Consider the following 17,648-nt stretch of genomic DNA (forward strand, 5'->3'; position numbering starts at 1 on the left):
ACAGTCTCTCCGGTGGCTGGAAGTGGTAAACTTGGTTGCCAGTGAGCCCCAGGCAGGGGGCTGTTTGGGCTTCCCCAGTGTGGGGAGAGGTGGGGGAGGGGTTAGTCAGGTGTCCCCCGTGTTCATCTGAGGTGGGGTCTAAGGAGCACAGGCACTTTGCTGAGCCATCTCCTCGCCTCGTCCCCTGTCCTTGATTACATTAGCTAATGATGTGATCTAAGGCCGTCCCCAAAGATCAATCTGTAGTATTTATTAGCAATATTAGCCTTTTAGGGAGTCTAATTCATTGATTTATGCTTTTCTCTTTATTAAAATCTTCCTGCTTTTTGAAGTTATTTTTTTCGAGTTAGAGACAATCGTTTTGATTTTTACTTTTTAAAAACTCCATATATCTGTGTGAGAAATAGTGGACTGGACAGCTTGTGGGCGGAGGTCAGAGGACAAACTGCAGAAGTTCGCTCTCTCCTTCCACCGTGTGGGTCCCAAGGATGGAGCTCGGTCCGGCAGCAGCAGTTCCTTTTCCCTCTGAGCCTCCTCGAACGCTCTGCAATGGTTTTGGTTTTGGTTTTTTTTTTTTTAAGGAAAAGGCTACAAAGTATTTTGAATTTTACTTTCTAGTTGTTTTACAGTGTTGCTTCTGATTTTTCCCCCTTCATCCTGACTTTTCCAAGCCCTGCGTGTCCATCTGAGGGTGTGTGTGTGTGTGTGTGTGTGTGTGTGTGTGTGTGTGTGTGTGTGAGAGAGAGAGAGAGAGAGAGAGAGAGAGAGAGAGAGAGAGAGAGAGAGAGAGAGAGAAATCCAGAGATGCCCCTAAAAATTCATTGAAATTTTTTTTGTGTCTAAGGACATACCACCCAAAAAATACCAGATCTTGTCTGCAGTCCTCTGTGATACAAAGTAACCTTTGGTTTGGTTTTTTCCATTGTGAACTCTGAAGGTGAGCCTGTCTTTAGGATTCAGGGTTTGCCACACACCCTCATTCTCCTCTGCGTCAACCTGGATAAGGAGCTAGTTGCCCTCTGCTAATGAGTTCCAGGCTGTTTCTTCTCGTAGAATCCATTATGATACTAGTGCTGCTTAATGTGCAGATATCGGTACTGTAAACCTTCATGGGAAGTAAATCTTTCAAAGTATTTAACACTTGGGGGACTGGATGAGATTTTAACTCACGTTTTTCCTGACACCTTCGCCAGCGCTCTGGGTTACTTTGATAGGACTCTCATGCTGTGGAACTGGATGAAGCTTGGTGATCCAAACACACCTCCCCCTTTACTACTTCTGGGGGTGGCCCCCTTCTACTGTTCCCCACCATCTCTCTAAACCCAGTGCCCACCAGCTGGCTAAGCTGGATGCCCAGGCACCCCAAGGACCCTCTTGTCTCTCTGCCTTCCCTTCACATATGGCCAAGGATCTAGACTTAAGTCCTCACATTCGCAAGGCAGGTGCTTTACAGAGCTGAGCTGTGTTTCTGACGTGTGTGTGTGTGTGTGTGTGTGTGTTTTCCCCTGAAGAAAATGATGGAATCGATGCATTCTGCAGTTGCTCCTTGGAGTTGACATTATATTTGCAACCTCAGCAGCTGCAAATGGCATCTTCTGGTCCCGGCTAGTAAAGAGGAGAGTGGCGTTTTGGTGTAACTGACCCCTCATTCCCGCACCCAGCCTCTCTGTGGCGTTACCACAGTTCCTGGTTTTCTTCAACGGTGTCCTCGAGAAACAGGATCAGTGCACCAACGTGTTCGCCTTACGTTCCATCAGCTGAAGTTAGCTGGCCTCCAGTGTGCGGCTGGGCGGCCTCAGGTAACTCTTAAGTCCCGATTTCGTACCTTCCAAATGCTCCGTCCCTGGTATCTCTACTTGAGAGGGTTAAAGAAAACGAAATTCCATGCCGCCCTGCACCCGCCTCACTCCACCCCTGTACCCTGGTTTTCAAACTTAGATGCCCTCTGTATCCAGTTGCTTTACCAACCTGTCTTGGGTTGACCTGTTTGTACCCCTTTCCCGGGACCATGGCCTCTAAGCCGGGCTCCTGGCTTTCATCCCCTCCCACCATGCTCTCCCCCCGCTGCACATTGCAGACCGTTCTCTCCTCTTCGAAGCTGCGTTGTGTTCCTGCTTTACAACACAGTTGCTGTTACATGTTCTCCCTGCAGTCCATCTCTCCACGAGGCCCTGGGCGGTCACGGCCATCTCCTCTATGGTAACAGTCTTCCCTTGGGATGCAGTTTTGATATCAACCATGACCTTGCCCGAGCTTTATTTTGATGAGGTCTGATGCTTGGTCAACGCGCCTTACCTCTGGAGGAAGGGAGTTTGTCCTGCCCGGCTGTGTGCAGGAAGTTTATGGTTCAGAAAAGCTGAGGCCATGTCCTGACTGGACTCCCAGGGTGTCCCAGGTGCACATCCTCCTCCCCCTCCATCGCTCCCAGGCTGCAGAGCGGGTGGGGCATGACTGTGTGATTGTGTATGTGGTCCTGTGCTCTGTCAGCCAAGTGTGTCCCATGCCCCTCTCCTGTCACTGGGAGAGGGACTTAGGCTTTGGATCTGGGGTGTCCCCTGGCTTAGGGAGTGCATGCTGCTAGCTCAGCGCCTCACAGCTTTCCTGCAGTTTTTTTTTCCCCCACCTCACCTGATCTTTCCAGCAGGCATCTTTGTTTGCATTGGGGCCCGAGCAGCTATGTGCACTGTACACAGTGGGAGTGGCCATTTAGACACCACTGGTCGGGCATCTGGGATGTTTCTAGTCGGTTCAGTTCTCCTAGGAGGGCCTAGCTCTCACAGGATCTGTCCTTGTTCTTAGATAGGGTCTCACCGTGTAGTCCAGGTTTTGGGCCATATACTCCTGGCAATCCTCCTGCCTCTGCCTCCCAAGTGCTGGGAGCGTAGGTACGGGCCAGCATGCCTAGTTAGGCCGTGGCTGCATTCCCTTTGTCACTCTGGGCTGGGGCAGGAGAGTACAGAGGGCATCGCAGGCATGTTTCTTCCCGCTCCGGTCTTCCACACCTCTCTACCTGCCAGAAAGGATGCTGGGTCTAGTGTAACCAAGGAGCACATGGGGGAGCAAGGAAGGAGACGAGTGAATTATGGCCCAGGCTCTGCTGCCAGCCCTGCGTGACACCTGGCCAGGCTCCTGCCTTCTCCTTCTAGGTGTGGCTCATAGCGGAGGAGCCTTCTTCTCCTCTCTTTTGGCCCAAGCAGAGCTCAGAGTGGAGGGGCCAGCCTGAGCTTTGGGCCATGCCGGGTTACCAGCAGGGTAGGAAGGTCTTGACTGTGGACAGCGTGACCTTGGACCAGTTGATCGGTCTCCTAGGGCCTGTGTCCCTTCTATAAAGCAAAGGGTCAGATGAGATGGATAGAAAAAAATCTAGCTCTGGCCACCAGTGATGGGTCACATCAAAAGATCCAGCTGTGGGGGAGCCAGCTTGAGACCCTGTCCTTCTCTTGTACGAGGGGGATCACAGTAGCCTGACTTAAAGAACTATGACAAGAACCAGCTGGCACGTGTGCTCAGAATACACCTAAGGGACCAGAAATGGCCACAGGTTACATCTCTTAAGATCTTAAGACATGGGGCTGGAGAGATGGCTCAGTGGTTAAGAACCCTGCTTGCTTTTCCAGAGGACCTGAGTTCAATTTCCAACAACCACATGGTGGCTCACAGCCATCTACAGTGAGATCTGGCGCCCTCTTCTGGTCATACATGCTGTATACAAAGTAAATAAATCTTTTTTTTTTTTTTTTTTAAATCTGTGGCCTGGAGCCTGCCTGGCTGGCTGGGGTGGCCTATCCTAGGTGACTAAAGAAAGTGTCCTGAAAAGAAAGAACAGAGTGTGTGTGTCCCCTCCCCTCCCTTAGGCCTAAGAGCTAAGCTTCCCAACTGGCCAGAGTCCCAAAGTCCCAAGCCAGACCTGATCGTCCCTATAGAAACCTCCATCTCAGCTAGGCAGGACCTCACCAGCTAACAAATATTGCTCATTGCGGTTGCTAATACACACACTGGGCTGTGCATGGTGCAAAAGACTGGCTCTGCAGAGAACCCCAAGGAGTTCTTCTGTGTAGCTGGCAGGGGCCAGTTCAGGGACGGGGGCACTGCTGTGCTCAAGGGCACTGTGGGGGGAGGGGGAGGTGCCCACGAGCCGTGGACAGCTTGTGCCAGAGCCCGCCCGCCCCCCCCCGCCCCCCCCGCCAGGAACTGAGGTGGATGATGGATCCAAGGGGTCAGGTCCTGGCTGGACCCCACACAGGGCACATTTGCAGCTTTAGGAGGGGGACTGGACTCTAGGACATGGGGAGGAGGGAAGGAGAACCATCCGGGTGGGCAGCCAGTTCCAAACCTTTGCCTGCCATCTCCCTGACCCCCCAGCACCTCGGTCTACAGAAGTGTAGGAGGCTCCCCACCCCTGCTCCTCGCCATGGCCGAGAAACACTGAAGGGCATGTAACTCAAGAGCAGGTAGACAGACGTTCATCCCGACTCTCACCCTTCCCTACCGCTGGGAATCCCCTGTGACCCACCGATTGGAGCTTCTGCCCCAGGGAACTTGGAGCCACAAGCATTTCTACGGGGGGGGGGGGGGGCTGCTGGTTCTAGCCACAGAAGGGGCCGGCAAGATGGCTCAGCAGGTAAAAAGGCGCTTGCTGCCAAGCCTGAGGACGTAGGTTCAATTCCTGGGACCCCCACGGTAGGGAGAAAACTGACTTTTTTCTTTTGTTTTTTTTCGAGACAGGGTTTCTCTGTGTTGTTTTGGTACCTCTCCTGGATCTCGCTCTGTAGACCAGGCTGGCCTCGAACTCACAGAGATCCGCCTGCCTCTGCCTCCCGAGTGCTGGGATTAAAGGCGTGCACCACCACCGCCCCCCGGCTAGAACTGACTCTTGTAAGTTGTCCTCTGACCTCGACATGTATTGCCTTCCCTCTGTCAAAATAAAAATGTAAAAGAAAAACTATCAGGAGCAATGTCTCAGAGTCATCGTGCCCTTCCGGAGGGGGTGTGGTGCGCTGGGCTCCTGCCCCTCACCCATCTGGAAAATCCAGTCAGACTCACGGCCAGGGAACCTGAGGGCCCGGAACACGGTGGGCGGGAGTAAAGACCCCAGGCCACCCCAGGGCAGGGGGTTCCAGGAGCCAGGCAGGCAGCAGAGGGAACTGAACACACGTCAGGGTCCGACACAGAACATCTGGGAGATGGCAACCTGAGCTGGAGTGTGCCTGTAGACCGACTTCCACGGCAGAGGCTGCGGACGGACTTGGCGTGGTCCGTGCGGACCTCACAGGCCACACGGCCGGGCGTCACTTAATAGGAAGCAGCAGGGGGACTGTTCTGATAACACGTCACTGGTGGCCGGGCTCGGAAGAGAGCTGCCTGTGTGCGCTCCCCCTGCATGCGTGAGGACCCGAGTCCCAGCCCCACGATGTTCTGTCTGGAGACGGGGTCTCTCTCTGCAGCCCAAGCCAGCCTCAGAATGACAGCGATCCTCTTGCCTCAGCCTCTCGGGTGCCGGGGCTACGGGCGTGTGCCCGCGGCCAGCGACCCCCCGTCCTTGTTACCGTCTCGGAGTGCTCTGAGTCCGTTTCAGGAGCTTCCTGGCTTTTATGTATCTTCTTTGATGAAATGTCTGTGCAGCGCCTCTCTGAACTCCGTGACTTTGCCTTTCCCTCGGGGTATCCAGGTCCCACGTGTATTCCGGGTCCGGGTCCCGTTTCGTGCGTGCTCGTGGTTTGCAACAATCCTCTCCTGTCACGCCGTGCGCATCCCTCCCACTTCCCGATTCCGCTTTGAAGCACCGGACTGTTTCGTTCTGGTGACATCACGTCCATCGTCAGGTGCTTCCATGTCAGACAGGGTTCCGTTGGACCCGAGCTGTTGTGTGGTGGCCTCCTGGGTTTTCTCCTGAGCATCTCTATAGTCTTGAGGCCAGTGAGAGAGCGTAGGGGTTGGAGGCTCCTGCTCCCAAGTCTGAGGACCTGAGTTGACGCCCAGGATCCACATGGTGGAAAGAGTTGTCGCCCCTGTGCATGCGTGGGGCTTGCATTCCACCCCCACATAGAATAAGTGAATAAAGGGTATTTGAAAAGTTTGAGGTTTTCTGTGTAGGTCTCTGATTACAATTTTTTGTTGTTGTTGTTTTTGTTTTTCGAGACAGGGTTTCTCTGTGTAGCTTTGGAGCCTTTCCTGGATCTCGCTCTGTAGACCAGGCTGGCCTTGAACTCACAGAGATCCACCTGCCTCTGCCTCCCGAGTGCTGGAATTAAAGGTGTGAGCCACCGCCGGCCTGCTCTAATTACAGTTTTGAGTTGATCTTTGTATATGAAAATGATCCAACATCATCATTTTGAATGCAGCTGTCTAGTTATCACCGAAGTCTAGACATCTAGTTGTCTTTGATACCAGTCACTGAAAAAGCCGATTTCTCCCTACTGGGTGGGTATGAGTTTGTCCTATGACATGCTGGTGCCTCTGTTTTTATGCCTGGTACCCACAGTGGCCCGATTATTTTAATTCTTCATTAAGATTCAGAATTAGAAATGGTTTGGATGTTTCTGGAGTCGCAGAATTTCAGGACAAGATTCTTAGTTTCTGCAAGGCGGCCGGCTGCCATCCCAAGTCTCCCAGTCCATGAACATGGACTGTCTTCCCATTTATTTAAGTGATTTCTTTCAACAGCATTCTGTCACTGGTAGATCACTTCCTTCTGTGAAAGTTTGCTCCTATTGTTTTCGATGCTGTTTTCAACAGAATTGAGGTTTGTTTCTGGGTGTTGTTTCTCCCAGGGCTGGGGATCGAACCCAGGACCTCGTGCGCGCTCGGCAACCGCTCCCCCCCCCCCAGCTACACCCTTAGCCCTAGTATTTAATTTTCTCTTCTGAAATGTGAGCATATAGAGAGAGAACTGAAAGGAAGTAGGGGTCTGGTAGTGGGCAAAGGGCATGAGACCCGGAGGAGGAGGCCTGGCCTGGCAGGGACGACTCAGGCTGCCCCTTGTGTGGACGGTGCAGATTAGCGTGTCAGACGGGCGGGCGAAACAGCCAGGCTGAGGGGCAGGTAAGAGATCGCGAGGCTCAGGTGAGGGACAGGCACATTAGGATGGGGAAGGATGGAGGTGACACAGAGGCCACCGGGGGGGGGGGCTTCGGGGCGGGCGTGTGTGTGTGTGTGTGTGTGTGTGTGTGTGTGTGTGTGTGTGTGTGTGTCTTGCAGTAAATGCAGGATGTCCCCCGATTAGATCTAGTGGCTTCATCCATGTGTTGGATCATTAGAATATTCTCCCATGTCATCATCGTCCCCTGCTCTGATGAGATAGGCCAGAGAGCTGTAGACAGACAGACAGACAGACAGACACACACACACACACACACACACACACACACACACACACACACCAGGAGGTCCCCAGCCATTAACAGAGCACGCCTGGAATTATCCAGGGTCTGATCCCCTGGTCGACCAGCAGGGGTCAGCACATGCAGCAGACTGGGGTCCCTGGGACAGCCAGCATGCTGCCAAGCAGCCATCCATCCATCCATCCATCCCCACGACTGCTAGAGTCCCTTCCCAATAAAGACCAGAAAACAGCTGCTCCCCCTGCCCAGTCGTCTCCCCCCCTCCCCGACCCCAAGCGGCCTCATCAGGCATTCTCCTGGTGCCACCAGCTAATTAGTGTCACGTTAATTGAGCATTCAGGAGGCTGCCACCTCCAAGGGCATGGTGTCACAGTGAAGGGGAATGCAGATGAAGGGCGGTGCCCTAGGACTTCCTGGTCCCTTGTGGAGAGGCAGGGGCTGGACGGAAGAGAGGAAGGAATGTCACTGACGCCATCGCCCCCCTCCCACGCCTGTGGGAGAGTGACAGCTAGCACCCTTCTGTACCCACAAGTCCAAGGTTCCCCTGGAACTACTGCTCCAGGGCATGTGCCCATGAGTCAGGAGGGGGGCCGGGCCACCTGGGGAGGACCCAGTTCCAAGTGTGCTGCCCCCAGCCCCAGGCTCCCGAGCAGGTGCCTGCCCTCCCAAAGCCTCATTTCTTTTCAAGGCAGGCTAGCCCCAGGATACACCTCACAAAACGGCCCGTCCCCCAGGCCACTTCCTGCAGGGCATCTGGAGCACAGGGCCGGGCATTCTGGGATGGCGGCCCCCCACTCACCCTTAAAAAAGCATCTCATTGCATGCCCAAGTCCCCTGGAACCCACCCTTCAGCTCCACGCTGGTAAGAACGCAGGCTGCCCGAGGTCTGCACCATCAAGGTGCCCGTGACCCAACTCCACCACTTAGCTTCTCTGCTCTGTGGTCCCCACCGTGGAGCCCCGCCCGCCCGCCTGCCCTCCCTCCCCTGCCCTCCCCTGCCGCTGCTGGCGGCAAGTGCAGTGAAGCCCTCTCGTCTCCCTGAGGCAACATTAAACCCCACTCAGAGGGCTGGTTTTAATTGGCTTAATATACTCGTTAATAACCGCGTCTATTTAACGCACCTGTAAAAGGCCCATAACATTAACTTAATAGCGGCGACAGTCGGCCAGGCACTTCCTGCCAGCCTTTTAAATCTCCAGACAAGCCGTTAATGGGGGCTTCCTGGATGGAGATGGATCGGGGGAGAGCTGAGCAGGGAGAAGCGGCCCAGGTCACCCTTTCTGGAGGCTAACCCTGCACGCCTAACCTTTTCTGAGCGTTGGGCCCTCCTCCAAAGCTGCCTCGCAAGGGCACCGTGGCTGACCCAGGGGAAAGCGTGACACTGTGTGTCACTGTGTGTGTGCCTTCAGGGCCTGTCACCAGAGAGGAGGCTGCAGAGGGAAGTCTGGGTCAGGGGGCTAGCACCTCCACCGTCGCCTTGAACAGCACATCTTAGTGAAGGCTTTGACAGAGGTGCTGAGTGGGAGTGTCACACCAGAGCTTCCAAAAAAAAAAGTCACTGTCAACACTGGCACCGGCCAAGGACACCCAGGAAGGCCAGTCCTTTGCGCCTGCTCCCAAGACCCTCCGGGGCTCGAGCAGTGTGAAGCCAATTACTCCCGGCGTGGAGAGGGGCAGCGGCACAGAGGGTACACATGGCAGACCTGGGGTACACAGGGCAGACCTGGGGTTTAGAAACCCCTCTGTGCTCAGTTGGCCTGTCCTTCCCACCTGCTGCCCATACTCCAAGGCATACCCCCGTCGCCGCCCACAGCCAGGCCCACCTACTGGTCAACTCAAGATGAACACATCGGTGGGTTAACCTGTTAGTGCCCTCGTTAAGACCCCCGTCAACCCTGCTTTGTGGCACCAGCCACAGGGACCAAGCCTTCAACACGTGGGCCCTTCAGGGGACTATTTTATACCCCACTCATAATGGATGGGAGCCTGTCACATGATGAAGCACACACCAGCTGGCCACAGTGGCCTGGATGTTTCCGTTTCCAACACCCAACTCCGGGTTGCTGAGCCCTGCTTAGAGCCTGTACAGCTCCCCCGTCTCCTTCAAAGGTTGCTTCCTCACTGGCCCCTGGGTCCAAGCCACGAGCCCTTCCAGTCCACTGGGCCTCACGGCCGATTCCCAGGGCAGCGTGTCAAACTGTCCCAGAGTCAATGCCAAGCAGCCACTATGCCCTGGACATGACAGTGAGAAGCTGCCCCATGATGTTCCCGGGGATGGAGGAGGAAGCGTTGAGGGTCTTCTGAACGCAAGATACCTGTCTGGGGCCTCTCCACACAGCTGGGTCCAAGTGGCAGGCACGTGGCCTTGGACCAAGTCCCCACGAGTGGTAGTGAACACCGTTAATCCCAGCACTCGGGAGGCAGAAGCAGGTGGACCTCTGTGAGAAGTTTTGTGAGGTCTACATAGTAAGTTCCAGGACAGCCAGGGCTGCATAGAGAGACCCCTGTCTCACCCCCCTGCTCACCCACACTCCATTCTTCTCAATATAATGAAGCCACTGGTCCAGGTCATGCCAAACGAGGGGGAACCAGGTACCACTATTTATGGGAGACGTGCCCAAGAATGTGGACGTCACCACCACACCTGTCTGCCTGCCATCTCCATCCAGGGTGCTGGCTCCTCCCCTCACGGCCTGCACAGTGAACGGCCCAGGGAACGGTGGATGTCTGGCAGGCAGAGCGGTGGCCACGGTCCAGAATGGACAGGCTCAAGCCAGAATGGACAGGCTCAAGCGTCCACTGTGTCCTGTGGTTAGCGGAGCCTCAGCCATGCAAAAGCCATTGCTGAAGCCCTGACTCTCGAGGCCAGCTGCAGTCAGTCTACTGTGACCCCCTTCAGCGACGACAGATGCCACCGAGATTCCAAAAAACCAACTGGAACGGGCGGCGGGGGGGAGCGGGGGTGGTGGTGGTGGTGCCGGGCTTCCCCAGTGGGGTCACGCCACCTCCCCCTTGTCCTCACCTAAGGAACCCACTGTCACAGAGCTCCCCAGCCCCTCCAGAGGACCCTTCCCTATTCCCTGTGGCACTGTTTTCCAGACCGTGGGAGGATATGAGCACTTGTGACTGGGACTTTGACAATCTGGGCCCAGGAGCCAAGTAGCCTAGGGTCCCAAGCCAGGTCTACTGTAGAAGAGGCTGTGTTTGAAGCACTCGGGGGTAGCCAGAAAAAAAAGTTTTTTAGGGACCAAGGCTTTAAGTGGGGATACCATCTCAAAGGCGTATGCGGAGCCCATGATTTAACCAGGCCCGTGATGGCGGACTCCAGCCTCGCTGTCGCCACGGCCTGAAAGACGCCCACCAAACACCAACCCTGAGCAGCTGGATGATGAATGGCTCATGAGGGTGGCCCTCAGACATGCTCCAGTCCCACCAGGGATGTGTGTCATCTTACCATGCATCAGGTGACGACACCCTGTGGCTGACAGGACTTGGGAACCCAAGGGCTGCTTGGCTGAGTGTCTACTCGGGGTCCCTCAGGAGGCTCAGCTGGGGCTGAGCAGGACTCTTGTGGCCAAGGCCTCTATTCACCCCCATAGACCTCCCCAAGGTCCCTGTGCGCCTGGGTGTTGTGGGAGAACCAGACTGCAGAAAACCATGTTTCCTTCCAAAGGGTCCTACTGGTTATACAGGTCACCCCTGCCCGGTGTGGGTCCTGGGGACTGCAGGGGCTGGAGTGCCAGCTGGTCGGAATCATTAAGGAGGCGGGTCTCCAGGCTGGCTGCCACACGTCACACCCATCTATCTCTATGTACATCACAGGGATGCCTCCCCCACCCGCTCACAGTTGTTTGGCCCTCTGTACACAAGCCACCCAGAAAATGGTGGCTGCAGAGCCTGTACCTAGCCAGTGCCGGCCACGAGGCTCTGTATCCAGACCGCCTCGCCCTCGAGAGCTACCACCTGCAGGACGCCCACTAACCAGATCGGGGCAAGGTGCGCCCTCTTTTGGTAAGAAGACCAGGGAAGTAGGCATTTCCTCTCCTTTCTTAAGGTTTTGAACACCTAATTTATTCCATCCATTAGATAGATTTTGTAGATTTAATCATTTTCACAGTTGGTGGCTCATTGGATACTCAAGATAAACTCCGAATGAAAGCATAATGCGGGGGACAAATGAGTTTTCACACCACAATGGCAGACACTTGCTTGGAAAGAGAGTTTAAGGGGAACGAAAATACACACGGCTATCATTTTTTTCCCCTCCCGGCAGCTGCTTTTGCTGAGTCTGGTAGGTTTCCACAGCTAATTTCACCAGTTTTGTTCATCTGTAAAATTGCATAAAAGTGACATTTTTGGGCTCATTATAGCAACTGCTGATTTATGGCTGGCAAATGAAGAGCTGGTCCCTTTTTTTGTGGGACTCTCAGAGCGGTGCTAAGTGCCCATGAAATTGCTTGTATAATGTAGTTTAAATCCAATCGCAGAGAAAGATTCCCCCGTTGGCCAAAGTGACATTTCCATTCTCCACACCAAGTTTATTTTAGGCCACTTAGGAGCTGGGGATGCCCGGAGCAGGGTCAGGGGTGGACTTACCTTCTGGACCCAGGTGAGGCCTGACGGATGGGGAGATAGAGGGATGCTTCCCTGTCCCATGTCACCTCCTCTTCCTACCCTGCTGCACCTGGGCCTTGCTGGCCCGAGGGGCTGGGCAGATCACCCCTTCTGTGTGCTGTGGGGTGTGAGGTGTGAAGCAGCCGAGAGGGCCTACCGACTGGAAGCCACCAGTATGCAGACCCCTAGTCGTGACAAGCACGTATCCTCAACTGTTTGGAGTGCGCAGTGTGGCGAGAAGCCGCCCTGACGTGCACAGGCGCTGCTGCCCCGGCTGGCCCGACCTCTCCCAGCTGCCCCTGGCAGTCCTGTCTGGGAAGGCTGACTCTGCTGCCGCCAGCCTGCCCGACACAGAAAACCATCATCCTGACTGACGCTGGACCAGGGCCACTCTGGTCAGGGCCCTGGGAGGAACAGATAGGAACTTTGCAATTGAAAGGACCTCGCGGGTTTGTCCCTCCGAGGAGGCCCTGCCCTGGGCCGGACTCGAACACCGGTCTCCTCCGGCACCGCCTACTCCACACGGACCTGCTAACTCCTCACAGCCACCCTCAGAGAGAGAGGCAGCCTTAGGAGCAACACTGCCCTACTTTATAGATGAGGAAAGGGAGGCTCAGCATGGTGAAGCCCCGAGGTCCCCCAGGAGCTACGATGTCCTGTCACCCACTCTGTGACTCACGCCACTGGGCCCCTCAGGCACTGCTGAGGTCACCCTGCTGACCGGCACCATTATTATCCCCATTCCACAAGTGGGAGAAGTGAAGCGTGCCTAAGCAGACAGCTTGCCTGGGGCCCACATAACCAGGGTTCCACCCCAACCCTGCCAGCACCCGTACAGGTCTTCCTGTGTGCCTCCCTGTCCCCCTGCCTCAGAGGAAGCTCTGGGCTGTGCTCTGGTCTGGAATGGCTCAGGACGCCAGGAGGGGGGGGTCTGTGGACCAGCAACTCACCTCCCCCAGGGCCGAGACAGTTGTGACCACCTATAGTGGGTTAAGTCTCACCATTTAGAATGCCACACACAGTATTAACGGGCCAGCCACCATGAGCACCCAGCCCCCGCTGGTCTAGGTCGCCAGAGGTGGGGGTGGGGCTGAGGATGCTCAGTTGGTCGGGCACTCGCCTGGCACCGTGAGGCTCTGGGTTCGATTATAGGCACCGCGTAACAGGTCGTGACGGCACACAGCTGTGACCCAAGCACTTGGGGGAGAGGGGCAGCAGGATCTGAAGTTCAAGGTCATTTTTGTATATGCATCAAGTTTGAGGCCCACCTGGAACGAACAAACACACACACACACACACACACACACACCCTGCTGCAAATAGGAAACAAGGCGGCAAGCTTGGCTGTGGCCGAGGAGTGGTGGGTGGGGCCAGTGGTGGGTGGGGCCAGTGGTGGGTGGGGCCTGTGGTGGGTGGGGCCTGTACCTCAACCTTGTGCATGGGTGCGGTGTCCTCTACGAACCTTACGCTTTGGTTCAAAAGTTGCAAGTGTGGGACCAGTGTGAGAGAGGAAGGGGACTGGGCAGCTCCTGGAGCCCTGGTGGGGAGTCAGGGGCGGCGGGCGCCGGCCTCACTCACCTGTGCCTCCGTCTCCCTGCAGGCGAGTCAGTGGCCAGCTCCATGCACTCCGCCCGCTACCCAAGCCCAGCCGAGCTGGATGCCTATGCCGAGAAGGTGGCCAACAGCCCACTGTCCATCAAAATCTTCCCCACCAACATCCGGGTGCCCCAGCACAAGCACCTGAGCCGCACGGTCAACGGCTATGACACCAGCGGCCAGCGCTACAGCCCCTACCCTCAGCACGCGCCCGGCTACCAGGGCCTGCTGGCCATCGTCAAGGCTGCGGTCTCCTCCTCCTCCTCCTCCGGCTCGGCCGTGCCTGCGGGGCACACCAAGAGTGTGCTGAAGAGTGTGGAGGGCAAGCGGACTAAACTGTCCCCGGCCCCCGTGCGGGTGGGCATCGCACCCTACCCGGTGCCCAGCGCCCTGGGGCCCCTGGCTTACCCGAAGCCACCCGAGGCACCCGCCCCACCCCCCAGCCTGCCGGCAGCCACCGCCGCCACCTCGGTGATCCCTCTGCCGGGCCGGGGCCTGCCCTTGCCGCCCTCCAACCTGCCCTCTATCCACAGCCTCCTCTGCCAGCTCAACCAGCAGTGCCAGGCCCCGGGGGCTGCACCAAGCGCCTGTCAGGGCGTGGCTGTGCCCCACCCCAGCCCCGCCAAGCACGGCCCGGTGCCCAGCTTTCCTAGCATGGCTTACTCGGCCACGGCCGGTCTGCCGGACTGCCGGAAAGGCACAGAACTGAGCCAGGGGGCCACGTCGGCCCTGACGCTGGCTGGGGCCACCAAGCCTGCAGGGTATGCCGAAGGCGGCCTGGACTACCTGCTGTGGCCCCAGAAGCCGCCCCCGCCCCCGCCCCAGGCACTCCGAGCCTACGGAGGAAGCGGCACTGTCACCAGCAAGTCCCCCGAGACGTGTGGCGGGCGGGCGTTCGAGAGGGCCAACGGGTCGCCCCACAACTGTGGCGTGGGGCTGCCCGCCGGCTTCACCGTGGGTCAGTACTTCGCGGCCCCCTGGAACAGTGTTCTGGTGACGCCGACCAGCGACTGCTACAACCCCACGGCGGCGGCGGCAGCGGCAGCGGCGGCGGCAGTGACAGAGCTGGGGCCAGGAGCTGCCAGGGAGCTAGCGGGGCCTCCCGCCGACGCGCTCTCCGGCCTGGCCAGCAAGAGCGTGTGCAATACCGCGGTGCTGAGCAGCAGTCTCCAGTCGCTGGAGTATCTCATCAATGACATCCGGCCACCCTGCATCAAGGAGCAGATGCTGGGCAAGGGGTACGAGACGGTGGCCGTGCCCCGGCTGCTGGACCACCAGCACGCCCACATCCGCCTGCCTGTCTACAGATAAGGTCTGCCCGCCCGGCGGGCACGTGGACTGACGGACAGATGGACAGGGTGCTGGGGGTTGGCAGGCCACGGCACAGGCTGGTTACCCCTCCGTCCGGGCTGCTGCGGAAGGCAGGCAGGTTGACCTCACATACCAGGGCTTCTCCCCCAACTTGCTGCCCCAGGAAGCAGGGGGGGTCCAGGGCTGCCTGCAAGGCCCGACTGTCCTTCCTCCACTGAGGCAGGGAGAGAGGACCTTCTGCAGACAGGAAGTTCCTTCTGGGGCTCCAGCAGAGGCGCTCAGACCAGGGGTGCTCCAGTCAGCACTGGGTTTCTACCCACAATTCCCTAGTCTCTCAGAAAAGGAGCAGAAGGGATCCATAGGAAGTCCCTGGGTCCAAAAGTGCCCCCCCTCCACCAACTAATCCAGGTAAAGACTACTCTGACTCCAGACTCCTAGAGGCCTCAGGACTACCAGCCCCCCCTGTTCCTCCTGACTCTCCCCTTCCCCATCCTTCCTAATAGGAATCACGCCCCACCCTCCTCTCTACACCCTGGACCAGCCTCTTCTCTGTTCCCTCCCATACACCTTATAGGGCTGCCGGGAACAGCCGGTGCACTGCACAAGGGCACATTGCCCAGGGAGACTCCCCTTGCATCCTAGACTTGTATATTTATGTCAGTTGTCTGCATTCCGAGGAAGGGCCACCATTTCCCTATTCGCACAAAGATGTCACAGGGGCTAAATTCCGACTCCGTTCACACGGACGATCTTGTCCTTCTTCCAGTGTGGGGTCTCCTGGGAACTAGTGAGAGGGTGACCTACTGGCTATAACTGGAATACCCAATCCAGCTCCTGTTCTGCACCCCACCCCCACCCCCAGGCCTGGCCTGCACTGCTGTGGGGGGGTAAGATGGGCGGGGGAGGGGAGGTAGATGAACCCACGAAGTCGTCAAGGCCTGCAGTCCCCCGGCCCCAGCCCGGCCCCCCGGCGCTCGCTCCGGAAGCGGTACCGTATCTCTCCAAGGCCTGTCCAAGCACTAAGTGCATTTACAAATCTCTGAGAATGTTTTTTTTATACTAAAAATTGACCATTATATTCTACTGTGAGAAGTGCAGCCTGCACTATATTGTTTTAAAAACGAAGAGAAAGAGAAAAAAAAAGAAAAGAAAACAGATGGTGTCTCAGCTGTGAGCTCGCTGTGAAGCTGTTTGCTGGCTCCCTCCCTCAGGGATCCACAGGAGGGCGCCCCAGGGAGCCTGCAGGGGTGGGGCGGGAGGGTGGCGTACGCTGTGTTCCATGCCCAAGTTATTACAAAACTCTCCAAGCTGGGTGCTGCCCCCACGCGTTCTACGTCACGTTCGGTGGCCCAGGGTCCATCCACAGGAACAAGACCTCGGAGTCAAACCTGAGCGCCCAAAGCTCTCTCTAGGGCTGGGGTGGTTTCACCACTCCCCCCCGCCCCATCATAAGCTGCTCCCCAGCTTCTGTCTATCATCCTCCCAGCCTAAATGGTGGCAGAGTAGCTGGGGACAGGCTTGCCATCATCCTGGCCAGCCCAGAGGACACTGGGCCAGACACCTGGCACATACCCATACCCTGTCAATCCTGTCACCGAGAGCTCGTCATTCACCAGGGACCAGTTGGGACTTGCCAGAGACTCACAATGTTCTTGGAAGGTGGGAGTCTCTTGCCTAAGGATATAATGCCGTGGACCAGGTGCCCACATGGAGAAAGACAAGAAACCTGTCCTACAGTCTGTGGGGGAGGGGGGTGTGAGCCCAGAGCACCCAGCAGGATGAGAGCCCGGAAGAGGGGTCCAACCCCACAGCATGTGGGTTTCGTTGCACCCTATCCACACCCATGCTTGTCTCCAGCTCCTCTCCTGTCCAAGAGCCACATACCTATGCCAGGGAAAAAAAATGGGACCTCCAGTCTGAGGCAGCCCTCCCGCCCCACGTGGAGCCCTGGCCGGTGTGGTGAGGCTTAGGGCAGAGGGAAGAATGTCCCAAGTCAGCCAAGCCCTCAGCTGGGGCTGCAGTCTCCTGAAGCCTCTTAGCAACCCAGAGTCCACTCAGAGGGAACAGCCTCCACGTGGCCACGTGTGGACAAGACCAGGCTTTTCCGTGGGAAGTTCGCGAGCCAGGTATATCTGATAGCCCAGGGGGATGTGGGAGACCAGGCTACCCAGAGAATCGGCAGTGACCTCAGTGGCCCAATCAGGTGAGGAATAAGATCACACCCGTTTCCCAGCGCAGACACAGGACCCGAGGAACACCTGGAAAATAATGGCAGCTCCACACCACCTAAAGCCACAGCAGGCAGCTGGACAGGGTCTGAGCCCCAGCTGCTACACTGAGCTGCTCTTAACTGGGCTCCCCCCTCTCCCCCCAAAAAAAACCTGATATTGTGATGAAATAAAGCATCAGGAGTATGCATAGGAGGGCAGACCAGTCTGCCCTGTGGCTGGGTTCCTTCTTCCCAGGCCTCAGTTTCCCTTCTGGGAGCTGAGATGGCTGACCTGAAGAGCATTCTCCAGGCTGTGGCACTGGCCCATGCTTTCACGGTGACCCTGGACTGCAGGGCAGCCTTGGGACAGGTCAGGCCACCAGAGCCATGGAAGGTGACCGTCAGAGCTGGCTCAGGACCAAGCAGCCCCCGCTGGCACGGAGCACGCTCTGCACAGGTCATTGGTGAGGCCCACAGCAAAGTCACGGCCCACAGCCCCCTTGCCGAGGCTGCCGGGAAGCCCTCCCGTTCCATCTCTGCTCCTAGCTGCTCATGTCCTGGCATGCTGTACCACACTC

The 17,648-nt window shown here is 57.0% G+C and overlaps 1 protein-coding gene across 2 annotated transcripts in view; it reads left to right on the forward strand.

Annotated features, from left to right (window-relative positions):
- The window catches only part of Fam222a (family with sequence similarity 222 member A), a 48,179-nt gene extending 32,163 nt beyond the window's left edge, over window positions 1-16,016 (forward strand). For both annotated transcript variants that reach the window (XM_006993939.4, XM_042267872.2), the window contains exon 3: window positions 13,555-16,016. In XM_006993939.4, the coding sequence (XP_006994001.1) occupies window positions 13,555-14,861 (1,307 nt within the window). In that variant the 3' untranslated portion in view covers window positions 14,862-16,016. The remainder of the gene's footprint in view (window positions 1-13,554) is intronic.
- The last annotated feature ends 1,632 nt before the right edge of the window (window positions 16,017-17,648 follow it).

Source organism: Peromyscus maniculatus, chromosome 23, assembly GCF_049852395.1.
Source record: "Peromyscus maniculatus bairdii isolate BWxNUB_F1_BW_parent chromosome 23, HU_Pman_BW_mat_3.1, whole genome shotgun sequence".
Lineage (NCBI taxonomy): Eukaryota > Metazoa > Chordata > Mammalia > Rodentia > Cricetidae > Peromyscus > Peromyscus maniculatus.